We start from the raw sequence: 24,748 nt of genomic DNA, 5'->3' as shown, positions 1-24,748 counted from the left end.
ACATTACTGGTTTATAGAGTATGTACGTCTGCAATTTTACTAGATGATGTCAAACAACGTTCCAATTTGATTGTCCCAATTTACATTCCCAGCAGAGTCAAGGATTTCCAGTTGCTTTACCTCCTTGCTAACACTTGAAATTATCAGACTTTGAAAATTGTTTTGCTAATCTAGGGTAAAATGATAATATTATGTTTTAAATTCTCATGTCTCTAGTTACTAATGAGGCTGATCATCTTTTCATATGGTGACAAACCTTTGTGTTGCATTTCTTATACAATTTTTATTTGTTTATTTACTGTCTTTTTTTTAAAGATTTTATTTATTCATGAGAGACACACAAAGAGAGAGAGGCAAAGACACAGGCAGAGGCAGAAGCAGGCTCCATGCAGGGAGCCCTACGTGGGACTCAATCCCAGGTCTCCAGGATCACGCCCTGGGCCTAAGGCAGGTGCTAAACCGCTGAGCCACCAGGGCTGCCCTTTATTTACTGTCTTTACTTCATTTCTCTACTAAGTTGTTTGACTTCCTGGTAGATTCATAGAATTATATTTTAGAACTAGTACTTTGTTGATTGAACCCGCCACATACCTTCTTCAATTCTTATTGCAATGTCTTAGATTCTTATTGCAATGTCTTTTAATGTTCAAAAGATGATGATTTCTTTCTTTCATAAATTTTTTTATCTTTTTTAAAAATTTTATTTATTTATTCATGAGAAACACACAGAGAGGCAGAGACACAGGCAGAGGGAGAAGCAGGCTCCATGCAGGGAGCCTGACGTGGGACTCGATCCAGAGTCCCCAGGATCATACCCTGGGCACTAAGCCGCTGAGCTACCAGAGCTGCCCTTTCTTTCATAATTTTTTATGGGTTGTTCTGAGGATCGGTACAGACATTTCGATTTGCACACAATTCTTAACGTACATACCAAAAATTTTATTAAAAAATCATGTAGTTGTGATTCTTTTTAAAAAGTGACTCCAGTGACTTTCCAGCTTAAAATTTGGAGGCAAATTTTCCTTAGTAGTATATCAAGCACTAATATCTTCCAATGTTGATATGCTGTTTTATTAACAGCATTAAATGCCTGACTATTAAATGCACGACTGATTCTCAATTGCCATTTATATGCTTTGTATTATAGGATATAAAAACTACCCCATTTATGGAATGCTGAGCTAACACCCAAGACAATCAAAGCCTCTCATATTCACTATCCCACTATTTTCTGGTTGCAGCAAAAACATAAACCAGCAAATAATTTCACTTCTTAAAAGAAAGAAAAGTATTTACACTTAAGAAATGGGATGAGTTGGAATTCTTCTATTGTTTCTAGAGCTACTAGAAAAAAAATTGCATTTACAAAACAGTTGATAAAAATACTCTGGATTGTACAAGAAAGAAGACAAGGACCACTGCTAAGGCATGATGTTAATTAGACTTGGCTTCTTTCTCTTGCTTCATCAGAAGCTGAACTCTCTTCATTCTAGTTTCTCCATTTTCTCCAGGTTTTATTTCTTGGTTAGCCACTTCAGCCTGGTTTCCCTTTGTTCTCCTTTTCCCTTTGGTTTGCACTTTTTTTGTCTGGAGATTTATCCTTTTCTGCTGCCTATTTTGGCTTTATTTCTACTTTTGCAGGAACAGGTTTGGCCAACAACCTCCCCCAGTCCTGCGTGGAGCTGACCTTCGTGTTGGGCATGTGGGTAGCAGGGTCAGCACACAGAGAGTCTTCTCAAAGCCTGGCTGCCTGGCCACTGCCACTCCTACTGCCCCAAAAGATGGTAGCACAGGAGCAGGGAGAAGGGGCAGAGGGAGAAGCAGACTCCCTGCTGAGCAGGACACCCAATGCGGGACTCTATCCCAGGACCCTGAGATCATAACTTGAGCGGAAGGCAGATGCTTGACCTACAGAGCCACCCAGGTGCCCCATCAATATTTCCTTTTATGGCTAGTTAGTGCTTTTTGTAACTTGTTTAAGAAATCCTTCCCCTACCAACACCCCCCATCACTGAGCCAGTTTCCTATGTGTAAGTTGCCTTCTGTGTAAGTTTCCAGAGCTGCCTCAGCAAATTATTACAACTTGGTGACTTAAAACAGTAAAAATTTATTCTCTCAGGGACCTGGAGGCCAGAAGTCTGAAATTAAGGTGTAGGCAGCATTGGCTCCTTTCAGAAGCTCCTCCTTTCATGCCTCTCTTCTAGCTTCTGGTGGCGTCTAGCAATTCTTGGTGCTTCTTAGCTCTTAGACACATCACTCTAATCTCTTCCTGGGTCTTCACAGTGATTTTCCCCTCTGTGTGTCTCTGTATTGTCTTCTTCTCTGTCTCTTATAAAGACACTAGTCATTAGACTTAGGGCCCACCCTAAAACCAGGATGATCTCTGTTGAAAGCTTTAATTATATGTGCAAAGACTTTATTTCTAAGTAAGTACATTTCACAGGTAGGCATGTTAGGACTTGGACATATCTTTTTTGGGCCACCATTCTACCCCCTACATCTTCTAAAAACATTCCTTTTGAAATTAGGAGCAGCACGAGGATTCCCACATCACACACTACTTACTGTTCAATATACTGCTGGAAGCCTGAGCTAGCACAGGAAATCTAAAAAACAAAGTAGAAAGTAGGGTTGAAAAATAACCAATAAAATTGTCATTAAAAGCAGATAACCAGGCACCTGGGTGGCTCAATGATTGAGAGTCTTCCTTTGGCTCAGGGAGTGATCCTGGGGTCCTGGGATAGAGTCCCAGATTGGGCTCCCCAAGGGAGCCTGCTTCTCCCTCTGCCTGTGTCTCTGCCTCTCTCTCTCTCTCTCTGTCATGAATACATAAATAAAATCTTAAAAAAAAAAAAAAAAAAAGATAGCACACCTGGGTGCCTCAGCAGTTGAGTATCTGCCTTCAGGCTCAGGGCATGATCCTGGAGTCCTGGGATCAAGTTCCACATCGGGCTCCTTCATGGAGCCTGCTTCTCCCTTTGCCTATGTCTTTGCCTCTCTCTCTATGTCTCTCATGAATAAATAAATAAAATCTTTAAAAAAAAAAAAAGAAATTAAAACAAATAAAAGCAGATAACCAGCCTCAGTATACAGAAAACCCAAAAGAATCTACAGATAAACTTGTTGTAATTTACAAGAGAATTTTGCATTTGCTAAATACAAGACCAACATAAAAAGTTCAATTGCATTTCAACATACCAATTAGTAACAGAAAATGAAATAAAAATGTTTAAGATAGCACTTACAATAGCTTTGAAGACTCTGAAGTACATATTTAAGGAACTGACTCTAACAAAAATGGACAAGACCTTCACAGAGAAAATTATGAAAACCTAAAAAGAACTAATGAAATTGAAAACTATTACATGTTCATGGATTGGCTAAATCGATGTGAAAGATGTTATTTCTCCCCACATGGTATATAGAGTCAAAGTAATATCAACCAAAATATGCCCTGCCTCTTATTATGTGGAACTTAGTGAACTTCTTCTTTAAAAATGTACAGGCCCAGGGGCACCTGGGTGGCTCAGTTAGATAAGTGTCTGTCTGCCTTCAGCTCAGGTCATGATCTCAGGGTCCTGGGATCAAGCCCCACACAGGGCTCCCTGCTCAGCGGGGAGCCTGCTTCTGCCTCTACCTCTGCTGCTCCTCTGGCTTGTGCACTCTTTCTCTCTCTCTCTCTCTCAAATAAATAAATAAAATTTAAAATAAAATAAAAATGTACAGGCCTGTAAAGTACAAGAAAAATTAAACTCTCTAGAGGAAGGATGAATTGGGAGAAGTTTCCCTACTATGAAGCAAGACTTTTTATAATCCTATAATATTTAAGACCATGATATTAGTGCAGGGATACAAAATATAAAACAATAACAGAATAGTGCTGCATAAACAGATGCAGAGCTGTGCATATGTGGAAAATCAGTCTACACTCAGAACTACAGGAAGGTTTGGAGAAAGGTTGCACAGTGCAGTGCAAGGAGTTGGGTTTAATGATTCTGGTTCCAATTCCAATGTGTGTGTGGGGGGGCGGGGGGGGGGGGCAGCGTTCCCTACACTACCAAGCAATTCTCAGACACCAGCAGCGTATCCTAGAATTCAACTCCATTCTGACACTGTCTACATGGAGATGGCATCAGATTCCACAGGTTATGAGCTGAGCCCCATGAGACTGCCATCTACTTCAGACTGCAATCCCAAATCCAGGTTGTTCAGACCAACTGGCTATAAATCATAGATTACTATGACCCCTTCTTTGGTTTCAATTAATTTGCTACAATGGTTCACAGAAACCAGGAAATCATTTTACTTGCTAGATTACTGGTTTGTTACAAAGGATATCAAAGGGTATGAATCAACAGCCAGATAAAGAAATACTCAGAATGAGGTCTTCAACTAAGGAGCTTTTGTTTTGGGGCCCAGTGGCACATGGTTCTGGCTCACCACCCTGGAAACTCTCTGAGCCCCATCCTTTTGGGGTTTTATGGATGTTTTATCATAGAGACATGACTGATGGAATCATTGGCCATAAGTGATTGACTCAACCTCAAACCCCTCTCACCTCCTAGGGTAACCCACTAGCCACCTGGCTGGTTCCCTTGGTAACCATCTCCCATTCCTAGCTACTTTACAAGTCATCTCATTGCCATGACAAAAGACGCATTTATCACTCTCAGGAAATTCTAAGGGTTTTATGAGGTAGGTGCCAGAAATGGGGATAAAGACCAAATATATATTCCTTATTATAAATCACAATATCACAGGTATCCATATATGGAAGAAAAGCAATTCAATCCCTAGTACACAGTATATCTAAAGATCAATTCCAGGAGGATTAGACAAAAATGCAAAACATACTATTTTTAAGCACCAAAGAGGCTGTCTCTATCTTATGCTAGTAGTATAAACTTCAGCAGCTGAAATAGCTGAAGAACTATTATTTCCTTTACTCCGTGGCTCTGATAAAGTCCTAGGAGTTACTACCAAAACCTCTAGAAGTTTCCAGAACATGTGTTCCTCATTGCACAAGTCTTTTTTCGCCTCAGCCTGAGAAGGTTGCCATTTCAATCTATCACAATGGCATTGCCACTGACGGCCTGTGCATGTTCCCTGGGCCTCAAATGACCTGCTAGCATAGCAGGAATTCCTTTTCTGAACACCATGTCTACTAGTAAATATAGGTGAAAAGTAGGTGCTGACAGGATGGCATTCATAATACATCTCTGCTTGTCTTATAAATCTTTTGTTTAAGTGTAAATGAGGAGAATTGAAGATTCCAATGAGGAATTCAGGAGGACTGACTTTGTTGAGTGTAGAATGTGTAACCTGTTGATGGATGGTAACCTTGGCACGTCTCATGGGTCAGCGTCCTTCAAAGTCTGGTTTGGAGAGCCAGATTTTCAGTTTGAACATTTGAGCTGGGTTTGAGAAGTTGAATTGAAAGCTTCGTATGCTCATATAAAAGTACCTAAATTTTTTTCCCTCTCCAAAAAAACATTTTTTTGCAACTTTTTCACTTTTCTGCAATTTTTTTACTCAACAATGCCTCAAAGATCATGGGAAGATATGCCTGCAGTTGTAATGCTTCTTGTGGTGTGAGAAATCTGGCATGTCCCCAGATTTCCCCTACCCATCAAGGGTTCATAGTAAAATAGTCCTGCTGTTGACATTACAAAAAAAGAAAAACAGGGATCCCTGGGTGGCGCAGCGGTTTGGCGTCCTGCCTTTGGCCCAGGGCGAGATCCTGGAGACCCGGGATCGAATCCCACATCGGGCTCCGGGTGCATGGAGCCTGCTTCTCCCTTTGCCTGTGTCTCTGCCTCTCTCTCTCTCTCTCTGTGACTATCATAAATAAATAAAAATTAAAAAAAAAAAAGAAAAACAATAACAGACAAATAAGAAAACCACAATACATCATGGATCTGTTTCTGAAAGAGGATTTTTGCTACTTCCATTTGGAATGAAAACTTTCTAATTGATCAAATTCTTCTTTCCAGCTTTCTCTTAAATTAGGAAAAAGATTCTGGGAACAAAGCATTCCCTGAATGGAACCAAAACCACACCCGTCGGGCAATAAGAACTTCTCTGAGCCAACAAGACCCCATGTGATTCACTCAAGACCACGATCTGGCACTTTGGAGATGGTCTTTGAGACACTAGTCTATTGCCTTCTGGGTGTTGGCTTCACTGAAGTAAACTCCTTTCTTTTGTCACCACCACTCGTTTCTGCCTTTGGATTTTGTCAGTAGGAGCAGCTGAGCCTGGTCTGTTTGGGACCCCAGGGAGCCAGGTCCTCTCACACTCCTGGGCCCCAGCTACCTTTCCATAGTCTTACATTACATTTTTCTTAAGAAGAATATCTGGGATATGGAGAGAGGATATGGCTATAAAGAGTAGATTGAGGCATACTTGTGGTGATGGATTAGTACTGTGTCTTGATTACAGTGCTGGTTACCAGAATATACCATGTGATAAAACTATACAGAACCCATGCACACACACGCACATGCACACACACGCACATGCACACACGCACACAAATGAGTGACGAGAAACAGGGCAGTTACCACCTGCACTGGGCTTGGAGTAGATTTATTCATCTAAGAAATAGTGATTTGCCAGGCATGACTGCACACACAGGAGATTCGAGGTAAAACAATCACAACAAAACACTCTGCTTCATGGAGAGTTTACAGTTCAGTGAGGCAACACACATTCACAATATATTAGGGGACTAGGATAGAAGGATGGAAAGAGTGGGTGAGGTGATGAGGGAAGTCCACACTGAACAAATGACATGCAAGCAACGAGCCCAAGGAGATGCAGGGTGAGCCACTGGAGGAAGAAGACCCAGGACAAAAATCCTGTACTGGAGGCATGTCTGATGGGTTCTGGTGTGAGGACAGCAAAGAGATCTGGGCGCTGAGAGCTGAAGGAGCCAGGGAAGGTGACCAATAGGAAATAGAAAGGTGAGAAGTGACAGGACTGATCATATTGTTAAAAAGAAAGCCACAGGCCCCCAATACAGTCACTTATATTAAGATCCCACATTAGCAAACCATGACTTAATACTAACTTAACTGCAGTTTTGATTCCCCCCACCAGCACCACCACCAATGTAACCTTTAACCAGTCAACATGGAATTTCCCAGTCAGCACCACAGCACTAGGAAATTTACTGATAGACCCTTCCGTTCCCCTCAGGAGAAGGACCTTGCCTAAGACAATCCATTACTTGTTAATAATTTCCTTTCCCCATAAGCCCCCACCTTTAAAAACCTTTCTTCTTCCACAGTTTGATGGAGCTCCCTTTTATTTGCTAGATGGGATGCTGCCCAATTCATGAATTATTCAATAAAGCCAATTTGATCTTGTAAGGGCCAAGGGCAGCTGCCTCAAAATGTGTCACTTTGGCATATTGATTATTTTAAATAAGAATTACTTAAGAGACAACCCGTGCAAGGACACTCAGACCCTCTTCTGTCCCTCTGAAAGCAGGAAATGAATCTCCCATCGGAAAGGTACCCTCCCTGTACCAGGAGGTAAAGAGTCATCCTTACCATCAGAGATGGAAAATGTAGAGCTGAAAAAGCTGTATAAACAACCTTTGTTACTTTTTACTAATTTGTTCCCACAGCCGAATTTCTGTTTAGAATTCCTCACAGATTGAAGCCCCCAGAGTTTTCTTTGTCCTGTCAATTCTTCACAGATTTATTGTCTCTGTCTAAAAAGTATAAAAACTGCCTGTCTTGATCATTTCTTTAGGTCTCAATTTTGTAATTGGGCCTCTGTGCACACCTAATAAAACTGTGGGGTTTTTCTCCTGTTAATCTGTATCATGTAAATTTAAGTCTTAGCCCACCTGGAAGATCTCGAAAGAGAATTTTCTCTTCTCTCCGATCTGTTGAATTGGTCATTTGAGTTTTTATTGTTTAACAATATAAAACTGAGGAGCTAAGATGGTAGGAGTAGTAGAAGGACCCTAGGCTTGCCTCCTCCCTGGAACACAGGTAGACAAATATCAAATCATTCTGAATACCTGAGAAATCCATCTAAGGACCGACAGAACAAACTGCACAACTATAGGGAGAGAAGAGGACACATTGTAGAAGGTAGGAGACATGATATGGGGGAGAAATGGATCACGGGTGCTGCAGAGGGCGGAGGGGAGTTGGTGTCCCGGTCACAGAGAGAGATGAGAGACAGAGGGGCACACAGGGGATCACATAAAGAAAACACTTCCCCGGGACACCTGTGTGGCTCAGTGGTTGGATGTCTGCCTTTGGTTCAGGGCATGATCCCATCTGGGGATCGAGTTCTCCGCCCCACTGCCTTGGAAAGAGTTTATTTATTTATTCATAAGAGACACAGAAAGAGAAGCAGAGACACAGGCAGGGGGAGAAGCAGGCCCCCTGCAGGGAGGCTGATGTGGGACTCAATACCGGGAATCTGGAATCAGGCCCTGAGCCAAAGGCAGATGGTCAACTGCTGAGCCACCTAGGTGTCCCAAAAAGAATCTTTAAAAAGAAAAAAATGAAGAAAACACTTCCCCCAAAGCCACTGACTGGGAAAACAAGATGGGCTGAGTTTTGTGAGTTTTTACAACCAGCGGGGTTCAAGTCTGGAGTTGTAGGGGTCTGTGGCATGGCTGGTGTGGAGGCCTGGGGCACTGCGGTGCTCCTGTGGAGGAGGAGGGCAGGTAGCCCGGAAGTAGGCTGACAAAGCTGAGGATCCCATGGGATGCACTAGGAGAGATAGCTCCCCCTTCTTGGAGCACATCTGAGAGAGGTGGCATTGCCTCTCTGGGAAAAAGGAGTTGGCAAGTGCCATTACCCACCCCTGCCCCTCAGCATAAACACAGAGACACCTGCTGAGGCCTGCTAACCTGGATACTGGCTCCTTCCTGAACTTTACTCCAGACTCCATGCCCCTGTGCATTGGTACAACTGCCCTTCTAGGACCAAGTGGCACCAATCCTAGCAGCTCAGGAGAACCTCCACCAGAGGATCAGTGTGGGTCTGTACCGTGCCAGGTCCCTAAGTTTGAAGTTTTATTTTATTTTATTTATTTATTAGTGAGAGAGAGAAAGAGAGAAAGAGAGAGGCAGAGACACAGGCAAAGGAAGAAGCAGGCTCCATGCAGCGAACTCAATGCTGGACCCGATCCAGATCCCGATCCCGATCCCAGGTCTCCAGGATCACGCCCTGGGCCGAAGGTGGTGCTAAACCACTGAGCCACCCAGGCTGCCTCAAGTTTGAAGTTTTAAAACTCAGCCAGCCTGCCAGGCATATGACACAGGTGCACTGGGCTGCCAGGTGGGCAGGTGGCCCACCAGACAGGGTGAAGACAGGGATCTGAGGGACACGCGGACACACAGGGGAAGATTGTTCACTCTTCTGAGAGAGCTTCCCCAACAACGGTGGGTGGGAACTCCCCTCTCCAGGTACAATGAAGAGGGCTGCTGCTATTTCTCTCCCCTGCCCCCAGGGTAAACTAACTTCAATAAGCTTCATAATGCCAACAAACTGGGGGCCTAAGCTGCTTATACCAAGCCCTGCTCCCCTGCATTCTGTAGATGCTGCTTTTCTCAGGCAAACCTGCAGTGGGGGCCCTCTCCCAGAAAATCAGCACCCCTGCAACATGTATCATGTCTACAGACCATAGAGAGAAGCCAAACTTCAGCTCTAAAGGAAATAGCATCAGGTCTCTTCTAACAAGCAGACCAGGGCACACCTAGTTAAAACTTGTCACACTCTGGCCAAGGTCCTATCACTCCCCACTGCAGGCAAGGAGAAACTCTGCAAAAGACTGACCTAAGGGAAACAGCAGCCAAAACACAGCAGCAGCCAGCACATAACACATACCACATACCAGAGACACTTCCTAAAGCACTAGGCCCTGGGCAATATATGACCTCTTATTTATAAAGCCTTTGCTCTCAGGAGCAGGAAACATAACAGGCTTTCCTAACACAGAAAAAAGACAGAATGCCAAGGTGGAGGAATTCATCTCAAAAGGAAGAAAAAGGAAAGGTAACAGCCAGGGACCTAATTGAAACAGATATAAGTAATATGCCTGATCCTGAATTTAAAGCAACAATCACAAGGATACTAGCTGTGCTTGAGAAAATCACAGAAGACACCAGGGAGTCCCTTACCACAGAGGTGAAATGCCTGAAAACTAGTCACACTGAAATGAAAAATGCAATAACCAAGATTTGAAACTAACTGGATGTAATGACCACAAGGATGGAAGAAGTAGAGGAATGAATAAATGAGATAGAAGAAAAAAGTCTGGAAAACAATGAAGCTGAAAAGAAGAGGGAAAGAAAAACATTCACAAATGTAGACTTAGGGAATTCAGTGCCTCCTTAAAGCATAATAACATTTGTATCATAGGAGTCCCAGAAGAAAAGGAGAGTAAAAGAAGGTAGTAGGTTTATTTGAGGAAATTATAGCTGAAAACTTCCCTAATCTGGGAGAAGGAAACAGACATCCAAACCTAGGAGGCACAGAGAACTCCCATCAAAATCAACAAAAGCCAGCCCACACCAAGACGTATCATAGTCAAATTTCCAAAATATAAAGAAAAACTCCTAAAGGAACCAAGACAAAATAAGCCCCTAACTTACAAGGGAAGACAAATAAGATTAGCAGCAGATCTTCCCACAGAAACTTGATAGGCAAGAAGCAGTGGCATGCTATATTCAATGTGCTGAATGGAGAAAAATATGCAGCCAAGAATACTCTATCTAACAAGGCTATCATTCAGAATAGAAGGAGAGAGAAAGAGTTTCCCAGCTATATTACAAAGCTGTAGTGATCAAGACAGTATTGTACCGGCACAAAAAAAGACAGATCATGAGAACAGAACAGAAAACCCAGAAATGGACCCATAACTATATGGCCAACTAATCTTTGACAAAGCAGGAAAGAATATCCAATGGAAAAAAGTCTCTTCAACAAATGGTATTGGGGAAAGTGGACAGCAACATGCAAAAGAATAAAACTGGACCACTTTCTTACACCATACACAAAAACAAATTCAAAATGGATGAAAGACCTAAATGTGAGATAAGAAAACACCAAAATCCTAGAGGAGAACATGGGTAGCAGCCTCTTTGACATCAGCTATACCAATTTCTTAATTTGATAGGTCTCTAGAGGAAGGGAAACAAAAGCAAAACTGAACTATTGGGACTTCATCAAGACTAAAAGGCAACCTACAGAATGAGAGTAGATATTTGCAATGACATACCTGATAAAGGATTAGAATCCAAAATCTATAAAGAACTTATTAAAGTCAACACCCAAAAAACAAATCATCCTGTTAAGAAATGGGCAGAAGACCTGAATAGACATTTTTCCAAAGAAGACATCCAGATGGCTAACAAACACAAAAAGATGGTCAACATCACTCATCACGGAAATACCTACCAAAACTACAAAGAGATACCACCTCACACCTGCGGAATGGCTAAAATGAACAACTCAGGAAACAACAGATGTTGGCCAGGATGTAGAGAAAGGGGAACCCTCTTGCACTGTTGGTGGGAATGCAAACTGGTGCAGCCACTGTGGAAAACAGTATGGAGGTTCCTCAAAAAGTTAAAAATAGAACTCCCCTAGATTCAACAATTGCATTACTAGGTATTTGCCCAACAACAACAACAACAACAACAACAACAACAACAACAACAAAAATACTGATTGGAAGGGATACCTGCACCCCAGTGTTTATAGCAGCATTACCAGTATTAGCCAAATTACAGAAAGAGCCAAAATGTCCAACAGCTGATGAATGGATAAAGATGTGGTAGATGCCAACAATGGAATATCACTCATTCTGTTTGCAATGGTGTGGATGGAGCTAGAGTGTATGATGCTAGGTGAAATAAGTCAAAGACAAATACCATATGAGTTCACTCATGTGGGATTTAAGAAACAATACAAATAAACATAGGGACAAAAAAAAGAGAGGTAAACAATAAAACAGATTCTTTTTTTCTTTTTTTAATAAAACAGATTCTTAACTGTACAGAACAAACTGAGGGTTGCTGGGGGGGGGAGGGGTTGGCTTAAATGAGTGATAGGTATTCAGGAGGGCACTGGAGAGGAGCGCTGGATGGTAAGCCTAAGAGCTGAATCACTAAATTCTACACCTGAAAGTAGTATTACACGGTATGTCAACTAACTGGAGTTTATTATTTATTTATTGGAGTTTAAATAAAAACTCGGGGATCCCTGGGTGGCGCAGCGGTTTGGCGCCTGCCTTTGGACCAGGGCGCGATCCTGGAGACCCGGGATCGAATCCCACGTCGGGCTCCAGGCATGGAGCCTGCTTCTCCCTCTGCCTATGTCTCTGCCTCTCTCTCTCTCTCTCTCTCTCTCTGTGACTATCATAAATAAATAAATAAATAATTAATTAATTAATTAATTAATTAATTAAAAAAACTCGAAATTGAACTGGAGTTTGTTTGTTTACTTACTTATTTATTGGAGTTTAAATAAAAACTCGAAATTGAAACAAAACCAACAGCAAAAACCAAATATAAAGCCTTGGTGGTCATTGCAAGGGCTTTGGCTTCGTTGTGAGAGATCCGGGAAGCCTCTGGGTTTACATTTCAATCAGGTGCAGTTTGTCGCTGTGCTGATCAAGTAGCAAACACGTGGAGGCAAAAGTGGGATACGAGAGGGCATTTGGTATTTCAATAATCCAGGCAGAGTTGAAGGGGGTGCTGCCACCCGTCTGGTAGACGCAGGAGAAGGGTTGGGTTTTGCATATACTTGGACACAGAGTCAGCAGGATTGACAGCCTGGGGGCGGGAGAGATGTATCAGCGTCGACCTCCTCCTGTTCACGGCCTTGCGCCTCCGTGAAGGGCGCCGCTGGGAAGGGGAAGGAGCCAGCGTGGAGCACGCGGGGAGCGAGGCAGCGCCTGGAGATGCTCTCGAGCCCCCCGACCGCGGCTGGACACCTGCTGCCCCGCCCCCCCCCCCCACGAACGGGCTGGAAAACTCCGGCTCCCAGCGTGCCCCGCGCGCCGGCCCGCGCGCCCAAGGGGCGGAGCCTGCGCGCGCGTGCGCCGAGGCGGAGAGGGCTGGCGGGTGAGGCGAGGCGGTCCCTTCGAGCGCGGTAGTTTGTCCCGTGAAAGGAGCCGGGACGGTTGGGCGCTCTCGGCCGCCTCTTCCCCGGTAAGTGCGGCGGCGGCGGCGGCGGCGGTGGCGGTGGCGGTTGGCGCCGCCAGGTGAGGGGCGGCCTCCGGAGGAAGGTGCCGGCGCGCCTGGCGACCCCGTCTTAGACGTTTGGGGCTCGCGGCCGTCGCCCCTCGGGGGCTGCTTGTCGCCTCCGGGAGGCGGTCGGTGTGAGCTCGGTGCCCGCGGGCCCGGCCGCCGGGGTTTCGCCCGCCTGGCGGGTGGGGAGGCCTGAGGGGAGGGAAGGGGCGGGCGGGGAGAGCCGAGCCGCCGGGAGCCGTGAGGCGTCTCGCGGGGCCCCGCGCACGCGCGCCAGTGGAGCGGACGAGGGCGGTTTGAGGTGCCTCCGAACCCCACAGCCCTGCTGAGGGGGCCTCGCTCGGCTTCTGTCGTGGACCGGGCCGGCGTATCGACCCCGCCGCTCGCCCGGAAGACTTGAACCCTTGACGGTTTTGTGTGCCCGCGACGTGCGGGACCGCTACCGTCGCTGCAATAGAGCATGCCCGGGCGGCTTCCCGGTGGTGGCGTTTCGGCCGCGGGGCGTGAGGGGCGATGGCGTGCGGAGCCTGGAGCCTGAGGAGAAGTCCCGCGGGTCCCGCTTGCATGCCCGCGACGTGGGGACACTGCCAAGTACCGAGACCACCGGCGCCTCGTCACGGCGACTCTGTAGCTCCCGGGCTTACCCTGCCCGGTGCGAATCCCAGACCAGAGGCTGTAGCCGGGACTGTGGAGCCCAGGTCGCCGTGGCATCCTGCCGTTGATGGTGGTGAAGAAGATGTGCGCCAGCCGAGAAGCACGGGTGGTGTGTTCATCGGGAAATCCGGAAGGGATGAGAGTTTCTCTGGAAAACGAACACAAAACCCAAGTTGTTGAGGAGCAGTAGAGCATTCTAGGCAAAGAGGGTGGGTTGAATACGTGTATCTACTATTACTCCCTCCTGGAATCTCACCGAAGTGACAGTAAAAAAGGGTTTTTCGTTTTTTTTTTTTTTTAATTTTTATTTATTTATGATAGTCACAGAGAGAGAGAGAGAGAGAGGCAGAGACACAGGCAGAGGGAGAAGCAGGCTCCATGCAGGGAGCCCGACGTGGGATTCGATCCCGGGTCTCCAGGATCGCGCCCTGGGCCAAAGGCAGGCGCCAAACCGCTGCGCCACCCAGGGATTCCTGTTTTTTTTTTTTTTTTTTTTAAAGACATAAATCCACATGATGGAGAGAATGGGAAAGGAAACAATAGCAGCGAAATATTGGGGTCTGGAAAGCAAATGTACTTAGCAAACCCTAGCTTAATTCTGAACCTGCAGCACGGAATGACTGGAACAGGCCTGTACAAGCCCCACGGAAAGTGGCAGCACCGGCCACCCTGGGAACTGCCAATGAAGCAAATGGTGTGGGGGTGGAGGTGGAGGGCTTAGATAAACCTAAGTTCCGTGAAATCTTTTGAAGAAGCGATTAGATATCTACATCCCCTTTCCTAGTTCACATTTTTGGGTGACTGCCTTTCTCCCCGTTAGAAGGCAGGAGGCTATTCTCTTGAGAACATAAAACAGGGTCTTTGAACCAGGGCACGCAGGCACAGTTAATTATGGGGGCTACATTTATAAAAGGGACACTGAAGGCTGGAGTCCCTTGTCGGTCTTCTCCCATTCAAGATCCCAGAATTTTTCTTGCCAGACTAATTCCCCTCAAGCTCAAATAAGAATTTTTCTACACACACACACACACACACACACATCCACATATGTGTGTGGAAGGACAGACAGTAAGTTGGTCACAGTGGTTGCTTCTGGGAAAGAGAAGGGACTAGGTAGCTGGAGGAAAAGGACTTAATAACTATTTACATTTTTGTGGGGTTTTTTTTGAAATTTTGCGCCATATGCATATATTATCTATTCAGAAATAAAATATGTTCCTTAAAAAATATAATTTCAAATTATACCCTTAGGTAAGGCAATTCCTCTCCCACAAGTTTATTATATAGCTTTGTCTACACACAGGAGAAAATGTAAGGATGTGTCATTCATTGCAATATTTTAGTAAAAGATTAGAGACAATCTCAGTGTTCATTAATAGATGATAGTTGGTGAAGTAAATTTTGTACAACTCTTGGAAAATTCTGTAGCCATAAAATACAATGAAAGAAGCTCATTGTATAAAGAAAAGAGTAAACACAGCATGTATTTTAAGCGGTGGAGGATTTAGAAAAACACAAGTATATTAAAAAAAAGGAATATGTATATTTGTATAAGATATCTGGCAAGATCTATAAAAAGCAGGTAATGTTAGCTGAGTTTGGAGAAGGGATCTGAGTAACAAGGCAAAAGTGGAATGAGGGAGGCTTTTCACCATATGATTTTGATACTTTTTGAACTTTGAATCCTCTTATTGTCATGTATTCAATGAATGAATGGATAAATTTTAGCAAGAAAAAATAAATGAATAATGGAGATCCTGATGTTGGTAATACCCTGAACAATAAAAAGTCTCTTAAAATAGGGAAGAATTCTGCATAACAGTCCCCAAATCTCAGTGGCTTACATTTCATGCCCTTGGTTCTTCAGGCCAACATTTCTTGGTTGTGGCTTAGATCTTGGCTAGATTAGGCTGGGCTCCAGACTTCAGTTTTGGGTTCATATCTGCAACATATATCTTCCTTCTGGGACCCAGGCTGAAAAAATAGAAATACCTAGAACATGCTTTTCTGATGGCTGAGGGTGGAAGTTGAAGGGGGCTTCTAGAAATTTGCCGTGTTTCAGTTCAAAGTGACTCATTGCAACTTTCACATATATTCCATTGTCACATAGGCAAGCCCCAAATCAGTAGGGTGGAGATGTATGTACACTCTGCCTGTTGGGAAGCTCTGCAAAGGCACCTAACAAAGGATGTGGATATATAATTCTGTTGCAGAGCAGAGGAGGAGGAGTTGGGAAAGATAATGAAAGAAATGAGTTAATAGATACTGTGAAATTAAATTGAAGATAGTTGTTTGAGAATAAAGATGCTTAGAAAAAAAGATATCCATATATGCCAAGATACAACATTTTACTTTGATATGAATTTTCTTAAGGTTTCCATGTCAAGGTATCACATTGGCTTTTCTTAATGTAACATTTGCCATCCCCACACCTGGCCCTGTAACCAATTCTGAGTGCCTGTGGCTTTAGGAAGCTTGAAAGTAATGAAATAATGCACCTATAAAGGCACTAGTTCTTAGAGAAGTATTTCTAAATATGTTTATTTCAGCTACTGAATGTGTTCACTCATAGTTCTTATGTCATATCCATGTCTGCCAACCCATCTTTCACAACAGAATCTTCTTTTCAGGGAGATGTCCTTTGCTTCTCAGATGTAATGCACTTTAAGTTTGTTATTCAACAGTGAAAATGAGTCATACAGAGGTAATACATATTTTCATATGTTCTGAATCTTCAGGGTTCGTTCTTTATTTCTTTTTTCTTTTTTTCTTTCTTTTCTTTTTTAAAGTCATGTGGCTCCAGAGTAATTTTCTTATTTTCAACTTGTACTGTAAGAGACAGTATAGCATTAATGGTTAGAAGGAAGGACTTTTGGAGCAAACTGCCTTGAGTTTGAATCCTAGCTAGTGGTTCTATAACCTTGGGCATGTTACTTAACTTGCTGTGCCTCTGCTTTCTCGTCTATAAAATGGAGGTAATAATAGTACTTGTTTCATAGAAGTATTAGGAAGGTTAACTAAGTACAAATAAAGCACTTATACTGCCTGACACACAATAAGTACTTAAATATTAGCTATTGGTAATATTGCTTCTTATTTAGAGGCCATGTGTATCATGGGTCTCACAGAATAAACATTGTTATTTAGTTGTCTGAATAGGCAAGGAAGTAATTTTTGATCCCTTTATTCTCTTGAATTCCAGGTTAAATTAAAAATACCTTTTGGAAATAAATTACTAGATGCTGTTTGTTTGGTACCTAACAAGAGCTTAACATATGGAATAATTCTTACACATGGAGCGTCAGGAGATATGAACCTTCCTCATTTGATGTCACTGGCATCCCATCTTGCATCTCATGGTTTTTTTTGCCTGAGATTTACCTGTAAAGGCCTTAATATTGTACATAGAATTAAGGCATATAAATCAGTTTTGGTAAGAAAATTTCTTTATATTTACTTATAACAGAATTTTGTTTTAAAATTCTTAATACATTTAAGGCAAATTCTATTAGCAGTCATTTGGTTTATTTTAAAAAGCTTTTAATGACTATTCTTAGAAACTCAACAGTATATTAAGGCTGTATAGTAGTCAGATTTCTTTTTTTTTTTGCTCTCAGTTTCCATGGAGATGAATGCTTACATCATAAATGTTCTCCATGGTACTGTCAAGGAAGCTATGTATGATGTAATTTTCTTACTAGAATTACATAACTTCAGAATATAGTTCTGGATATTTGCCTACTATACTCTGAATGTACAAATACAGCACAGTTTTGAAACTAAAATCCTAGGATAACAAATTTGAAATTTTTAAAATCCAGATTATTTCAAACTTGCTAAGTTTTTCAGGGCTTTAAATTAGATTTTAGTACTCTTAAATTCTGTATTAGTTGGAAGCTTTTACTGGCTGTTTTTTTTTTTTAAATATAATTCTTTAAAAATATTTTAGTACTTTTAATTTTTTTAGACAGGTAAAGTGATTTTTTTTTCTCATTTATTCACCTGTATTTACCCAGCTATGATCTGATAGTGACAGCATGATCAGAAGAGCAAAGAACTGGTTACCTCTTTCAAGAAGAATCCCTTAAGATTTTATGGTTGTCTTTGCAAAGAGTTTCATACATTTCAGTAATGATAAGAAATATATGTTGGTTTTCCAGTGAAATATTTTATAGGAAAGGAACTGATAAGTCTTTGGTTGGTTTTTCTAGAATTACCTAAAGACCTCAGGAGAGTACAAACTGGCAGGTGTTTTCCTTGGCGGTGAGTTGCAATACTTACTTTTAAATCTATTCATATTGATATAGGAACAGGTAATCAAGAATTAAAATTAATTGACGACAGGAAGCTTATTTAAGGATTTTCTTTGTTTTGTTTTGGTAAGTCACTTTCTTGTGTAACATCAAGGTACTTTATATATTTAAAGCAAATTTCAGCCTTATAAATATGTATTGTAACCCAAAGTTCACTCCTTTTATTTATATCCCTGAGCCACTATCTCTCAAATGATTCTTCACAAAGATTGTCTCTACCTCAAATATTCTTCAGGAAAAAAAATTCCTTTTTTTTTTTTTTTTTTTTTTTTAACTTAGGATCAATTATTAACTCTTCATAGATGTCCATTATGGGTATTACAGTTTGTTAATTGTCATCTTTTGGAGTTAAGTGATACAATCACGATGGATGAACAGTAAATGAAATCTAATATGCCATATTATCACCACTTATGTATATGAATGTTTGTATTTCAAACTGAACTTAATTTTAATTGATTTTAGGTCGCTCAATGGGCTCAAGAGCAGCTGCTTCTGTAATGTGCCATATTGAGCCAGATGATGCTGATGATTTTGTTCGAGGTCTCATTTGTATTTCTTACCCACTGCACCATCCAAAGCAGCAACATAAACTTAGGGATGAAGATCTCTATCGTATAAAAGATCCTGTGTTGTTTGTGTCAGGCTCAGCAGATGAAATGTGTGAAAAGGTGAATTATAACTTGATGTTTGTGTAAGTGAGAAAGTGAATGAAAGTATCTTGAGAACAAGATATTACCTGCAACTTTCAGTCTCTTTAAAAAGAACTGATTGGACTAATGTTAGTTTTGTGACTTAGTTGGAGAATTGAAAAATATAAGCATACTGACAGAATTAATCTCTGTGGAAAGAGTTGCTAAATGGATTGACTCTTATTTGGGAATGAAAGATTAAATCTGAAACTTCTGATTTTAGCATTTATACTAGACTGTACATTTGATTTATCATTCCAAAATTCAAGCAGATTCTTCAATTTGTTAAAATTGACTTGAGAAAAAGTAACTTGTACATGTTACTACATATTCTCAGGAATGAATGCTTGATTTATTCTGTGGTGTTGCTGTATTTGAGATGTAGACTGCCATTTCTGTGGACATTTCTTTAAATATTCCATTGCCTTGAAAGTTATCTGTAGAGTAGGTATTTAATCAATATTTAGTGAATGGATGCCAGTAAAGGAGGTGCAGGGGAGAGAGAGGATCTTTATTAAACCCTAAAAGAGCACTGGTCTAGCATCCTCTTCTTTTTTTCCTTTAGAACTTGTTGGAGAAAGTGGCACAGAAAATGCAAGCTCCCAATAAAATCCACTGGATTGAGAAGGCAAATCATTCCATGGCAGTGAAAGGACGGTCAACAAATGATGTTTTCAAAGAAATAAATACACAGATTTTGTTTTGGATCCAGGAAATCACTGAAATGGACAAGAAATAATTATATTTAGCTGAAAGCCCTGTTATTTTGAATACAAATACAGTTCATTTGATAAAGAACAGCATACCTCTCAGCATTATGAGATATTTCAAATGAATTTAATGTTCTTTAATGTTTCCCCCATTTTTAAAACCTGTTTTAATTGTGAAATTAATGTCCTTTATATAATATCTTTTAAAAGCACTGTTATAGTTGTATAAAGATGATGTACAAATATTGAAGGTGGTCTAAATATAATTTATTTTCATTAATATAGTTAAGTTTTGAAAAAAAATTAAACATTTGAATTTTGTTACAAGGGAACTTTTGTCTTATTTGCTGTCAACTGAGCAGGTACTCTAATTTTGCAGAGCAATGTCTTTAAAAAAAAACCATTTACTGTGTAAATTTAGTTTTATAGAATGTGTACATTCATTCACCTAATCTTTTAATGTCAATTAGGGAATAGGAAGGAAGATATATTTTCAGATATGGGGACCTTGAACATTGTTTTTTGGAATGAAGTAACAACTTTCATTCAAAACATTTCTTGAAGGCCTGTTAATAGGCAAAGCCTGATTAGATTTGTGACAAGTAAGTACTTGGAGCTTAAATATAATGGAGGATGTCTAGACCTCTCTCTGATTAAGGGGAAAATGAAATAAGGATGAAGTAGTGGGACTAACATCTGTGCTGTGTCTAGGCAGAGTTAGTTAGGTCACTTAATTTTGGCTTGGAAAGTTCAGTTATTACCTGGACTGGACTTAACAGATATTGAGTTACATATTAAAAACAGTAGTGTCTATATTTCCTACAAAGGGCACAATATGTGATGGGGCTCATATACATTTGTAGTAAAGGATAGTTTTCTATAGTAAGATATTAACTCTTTCTTGGCTTCTCTACTACTATAATATTAGGCCTTTCAGACAGCCTTAGAGTGGGCTGAGAAGCCTGTAGATTTTTGAGGTCCCTCATTCTTCCTGTCCATGGATTTTAATTATTTGTTAATTTTTCTAAATAGTTCATAACAGAAATTTAGATAATGTCCAAATTGTTTATATTATAGAATGAAACTATGAAATCAAATTTTCTGTATCACTCAGTGTATAATACGTTTTGACTGAATTTCTTGAACAAGGCCTAAATTTTTAAAAATAGGATATATTTCATCACTAACATTCAACTGATGTCAAAATATTATAAACGTGTAAAAAACATCCATAGCTGACAAATATAATCCTGGCGTAGAAGTATAAATCATTTGGGAAATATTAATACTGTAAATCAGAAGTAAAACTAATGAGAAAATGAAAACTTATAGAGCAGACCATAATATAAAAATACAATGAAAAAATAGATTTTAAAGGTTACTAACCAGATTATATAGTTATAATACTCAAGTTTTCAGATTAAACTATAGGCATAATATAGATGACCAAAGATAGGGAAACGTAGAAGTCCCTTTAAAGTTGATTTTTTTTTAAGTTTGCCTGTAAGAAACTTTTTGATTGATGAAATGGCTTGTCATTTGAGAACTGTGTACCTAGTTAGGGGTGGGGAACATATAACTCCTAGATATGAGTGATCTGTGTAAGGCTGAAGTGAACATTTGTGAAAAGGTCCCAGCTGCTCTTCACAGATTTGCCACATCTTGTAGCAAAAATGTGCAGCCCCTTCAAGTTTGAGATTATGGTCACTTGTGGAGCCTCTGCTAGGCATCCCTGATTCATGGCACAACCACTACCTAGACCAATAGTTCTCAGCTAGTGATTTTTGCTGCCTGAGGGACATTTGACAGCGTCTGGAAACTTGGTTGTCACGATTGGGGTGGCGGTGCTGGCATCTGATAGGTAGAGGAAAGGGATGCTGCTGACAGTCTATAATGCACAGGACAGCCAGCCATAACTGAAGTATCTGATCCAAAATGTCAGTAGTGTCCAGGTTGAGAACCTTGTCTCAGACAAACCTTAGTTTTGGAGATATTTTGAAATCCTTTCTCCCTCACCCCTTTTCTACCCCTTCCAAACCCATTTGCTCCCTTTTAGTTGCCAAACCCTGGGTTTTCAGTCTCAAAGTCTGATTTTAACACTGCCATCATTCTAATTGAGGCCTTTATCAATTGTCATCTGTATAATTGCAATAACCTAATTGATTTTCCTATTTTGTGGCCTCCTCACTTCAACAAACCAATTCACACCCTCATCTCTAAAACTGTTGTTGGATCTCCAAAAGTGACTATTAAGGTTAAAGTCTTCAGTTCAAGGCTGTCTGCAATAGGCTCTACCAACATTTTAGCCCATTTCCCCCATACTCTGAAACTGTACAGCACAGTATTCCAGTTACAAAGTTTTATTTTTTATTTTTTTAATATATATTATTTATTTACTCATAAGAGACACAGAGAAAGAGAGAGGCAGAGACACAGGCAGAGGAAGAAGCAGGCTCCATGCAGGAAGCCTGATGCGGGACTTGATCCAGGGTCTCCAGAATTACGCCCTGGGCCGCAGGCGGGCACCAAACCACTGAGCCACCCAAGGATCCCCCAGTTACAAAGTTTTAGAGCAAAGTCTTCCTGCCTCCTTTTCTTGAAACTTTCTTGTAGTCTTTGCCTGTTACCAAATCCTCCTCATTCTTTAATACCCTTAAATTCTTTTTCCCTCTTTACAGCTTTTCCTCCTTGGAACCCATATAGTATCTTCCTCTCTCTTTATTGTTTTTCTAAAGATTTTTTATTTATTTATTCATGAGAGACACAGAAAGGAAGAGACACAGGCAGAGGGAGAAGCAGGCTCCAGGCAGGGAGCCGGATGCGGGACTCGATTCCAGGTCTCCAGGATCAGGCCCTGGACGGAAAGGCGGTGCTAAACTGCTGAGCTACCCGGGCTGCCTTCTCTCTTTGTTGTTAATCACACTTTGCCTTCTCAGTACATTTATTGGGATATTTGCCATACCACATATTAAATACTCCATGTCAGGGAATGACATGATCTTTGTATTCCATAGAGCACTTTTTATAGTTGTTTAGTGCCTTTCATACTCATTATTCAATATTTGTTGTATTGAACTAAGATATTTAGAGGGAGAATTTTTTTTAAAAGATTTATTTATTTATTTATTTATGAGAGACACAGAGCAGCAGAGACACAGGCAGAGGGAGAAGCAGGCTCCATGCAGGGAGCCTGACATGGGACTCCATCCCTGGTCTCCAGGATCACGCCGCGGGCTGGAGGTGGCACTAAACCACTGAGCCCTAGATGGAGAATTTTTTTAACCATTATGAGCAACGCCTGATTTTATATTGCTGCTTTATGCACCTGTTACTGGGGCTTTTTCCTGAAACATAAAAAAAAAAAAAAGTTCACAATGTCTATAAATAGTGTAAAGAAGGTGACATTAGTACGTACAATAGATTTTTTTTAAAACTTCAACAATTTTTTGAAGTGTTCTCTTGTGTTCATATTACTGTTAGTGATGGGGTTTCTCTGGCGTTATTTTTCTATTGTCTTTGTAATTTTTAAAAACAAATCCAGCTAGCACTTTTTATTCAGCTTGAGATTGGCACGAGAAGAGGTTTCTGGTGTAAAGAACAGAAGTATCTATGTTGGAAACTATGTGATTGTACTTTTTTAGTAGGTAAGTACATAGGTAACAACCATGAGAAAGCCCTGAAGGAGGATGCTCTGTACCTCTGTGCACATTTCCCTATCAGCAGGAGTGGTACACAGAAGTTCCTTTTCAGTTCTGACAGAGCTGCTCTGTAGTGTACTAATTAGGGATTCAGTGCCACAAAGCTCTGAAAGATCTAAGGAACTGTAAAGTGTTAAAACACTGAATACTCTTTACAGTAGTTAGTGTTAAATGAATTAGAGAGTGCCGGCTATCAGGCAACTGAAATTGAGTATCTTGCCAACTGCAATAAATATTCTAGAAAAACCCAGCAGAATAAAATCACCTTGATTGTGTATGTGGGAGGGGTGTCAGAGAGGAGGGTGTATTTTATCCTAGAAAAATCCAGTGGAATTGCTGAAGTTTCTTCAAGAACTAATGAATGCCTGTCCTGCATTCCGGAGGGCTATTCCTTGCAAAGACAAACCCCAAGATCATAGTTAAACCTAAGTAAAGATTATAAATACCTGCAGACTATGGTTGAGTAGATTGGAAGACTATAAACTGATGCTTAGGATGTGTCACTGAGCTCATTATTTCCAATACTCCAGGAAGGTAAGAGCTCAATAAATCTTTCTTGCACTCCATTATACTTAATGTGACAGAAGAGACCTGAACAATTAACTCTAGTATAAAGAATATACTTCTTTCCTCAACTCACCTTGACTAAGTGAAAACAAAGGAAGGATTAATTACGTCTTTCAAAGAGAAAGTGCTCTGAACCCAAGGTCATGTTAACACTTTATTAATAGTCCAGACTATCTTGTATTTGCTTCACAAACTTATACACCTACTCTCCAGACTTTGAAGGAAAGTGAGTAGTACTTAAATCTGGCTCTGCTCCATGCTAATTCTGGCATCAAGAAGCCTCACAAATAGCTGTTCTTTGGAATCACCAGAGATAGGGCAAAAAAGGGAATTCATCAGGAGACCATTCAAAATCTCACTTTGGTTTTCATCATAACAGTAGATTTTTGAAGAGCATTGCTAACAGACCCTTCTAGCAAAAAGAAGAATAAAATGAGATGTTCTATTTAAAAAAAAAAAAAATCAGGCAGGCCCATAAGAGACAAACTATTCTATGTCCTACTTAGTGACAATGAGACATACTAAAAAATTATTCAGTATTTATATGAAACTCAAGCTGGGGCATTTAGTTTCTTTTTGTTTGTTTTGTTTTTTACTAAATCTGGTAACACTAAGAATTGTATATTCCTAATTAGGAATTGTATATTCCTAATTAGGAATTGTATATTCCTAATCACAACCCTAAAATACAGTATTCCCAGTGGTTACGTCTAATTCAGATTTGTTCTGCATTTTTTGAATTACAGGGTGATAAATAATCCAACTGTGCTAAAGGATTGTTTATGGAATTGTGTTTTCTTTTTGTGAAATTAATAAAGGATGATTTAAAGTTTATAAATTGAAAAACTATTAAAGCAGTATACATGTTTTACTAGTGAACTTTCAT

General features: G+C 40.9%; 1 protein-coding gene across 1 annotated transcript; it reads left to right on the top strand.

Moving 5' to 3' along the window:
* The first annotated feature begins 13,044 nt into the window (after positions 1-13,044).
* On the top strand, positions 13,045-19,926 carry TEX30 (testis expressed 30). Its single transcript, XM_038570000.1, has 6 exons — positions 13,045-13,189; positions 16,513-16,586; positions 17,085-17,315; positions 18,094-18,145; positions 18,661-18,866; positions 19,453-19,926. The coding sequence occupies exons 2-6, from the start codon at positions 16,572-16,574 to the stop codon at positions 19,624-19,626; spliced, it is 678 nt and encodes a 225-aa protein (XP_038425928.1). The 5' UTR covers positions 13,045-13,189; positions 16,513-16,571; the 3' UTR covers positions 19,627-19,926.
* Positions 19,927-24,748: the final 4,822 nt, after the last annotated feature.

Source organism: Canis lupus, chromosome 22 (genome assembly GCF_011100685.1).
Source record: "Canis lupus familiaris isolate Mischka breed German Shepherd chromosome 22, alternate assembly UU_Cfam_GSD_1.0, whole genome shotgun sequence".
NCBI lineage: Eukaryota > Metazoa > Chordata > Mammalia > Carnivora > Canidae > Canis > Canis lupus.
This window is presented reverse-complemented; position numbering and strand designations above follow the sequence as displayed.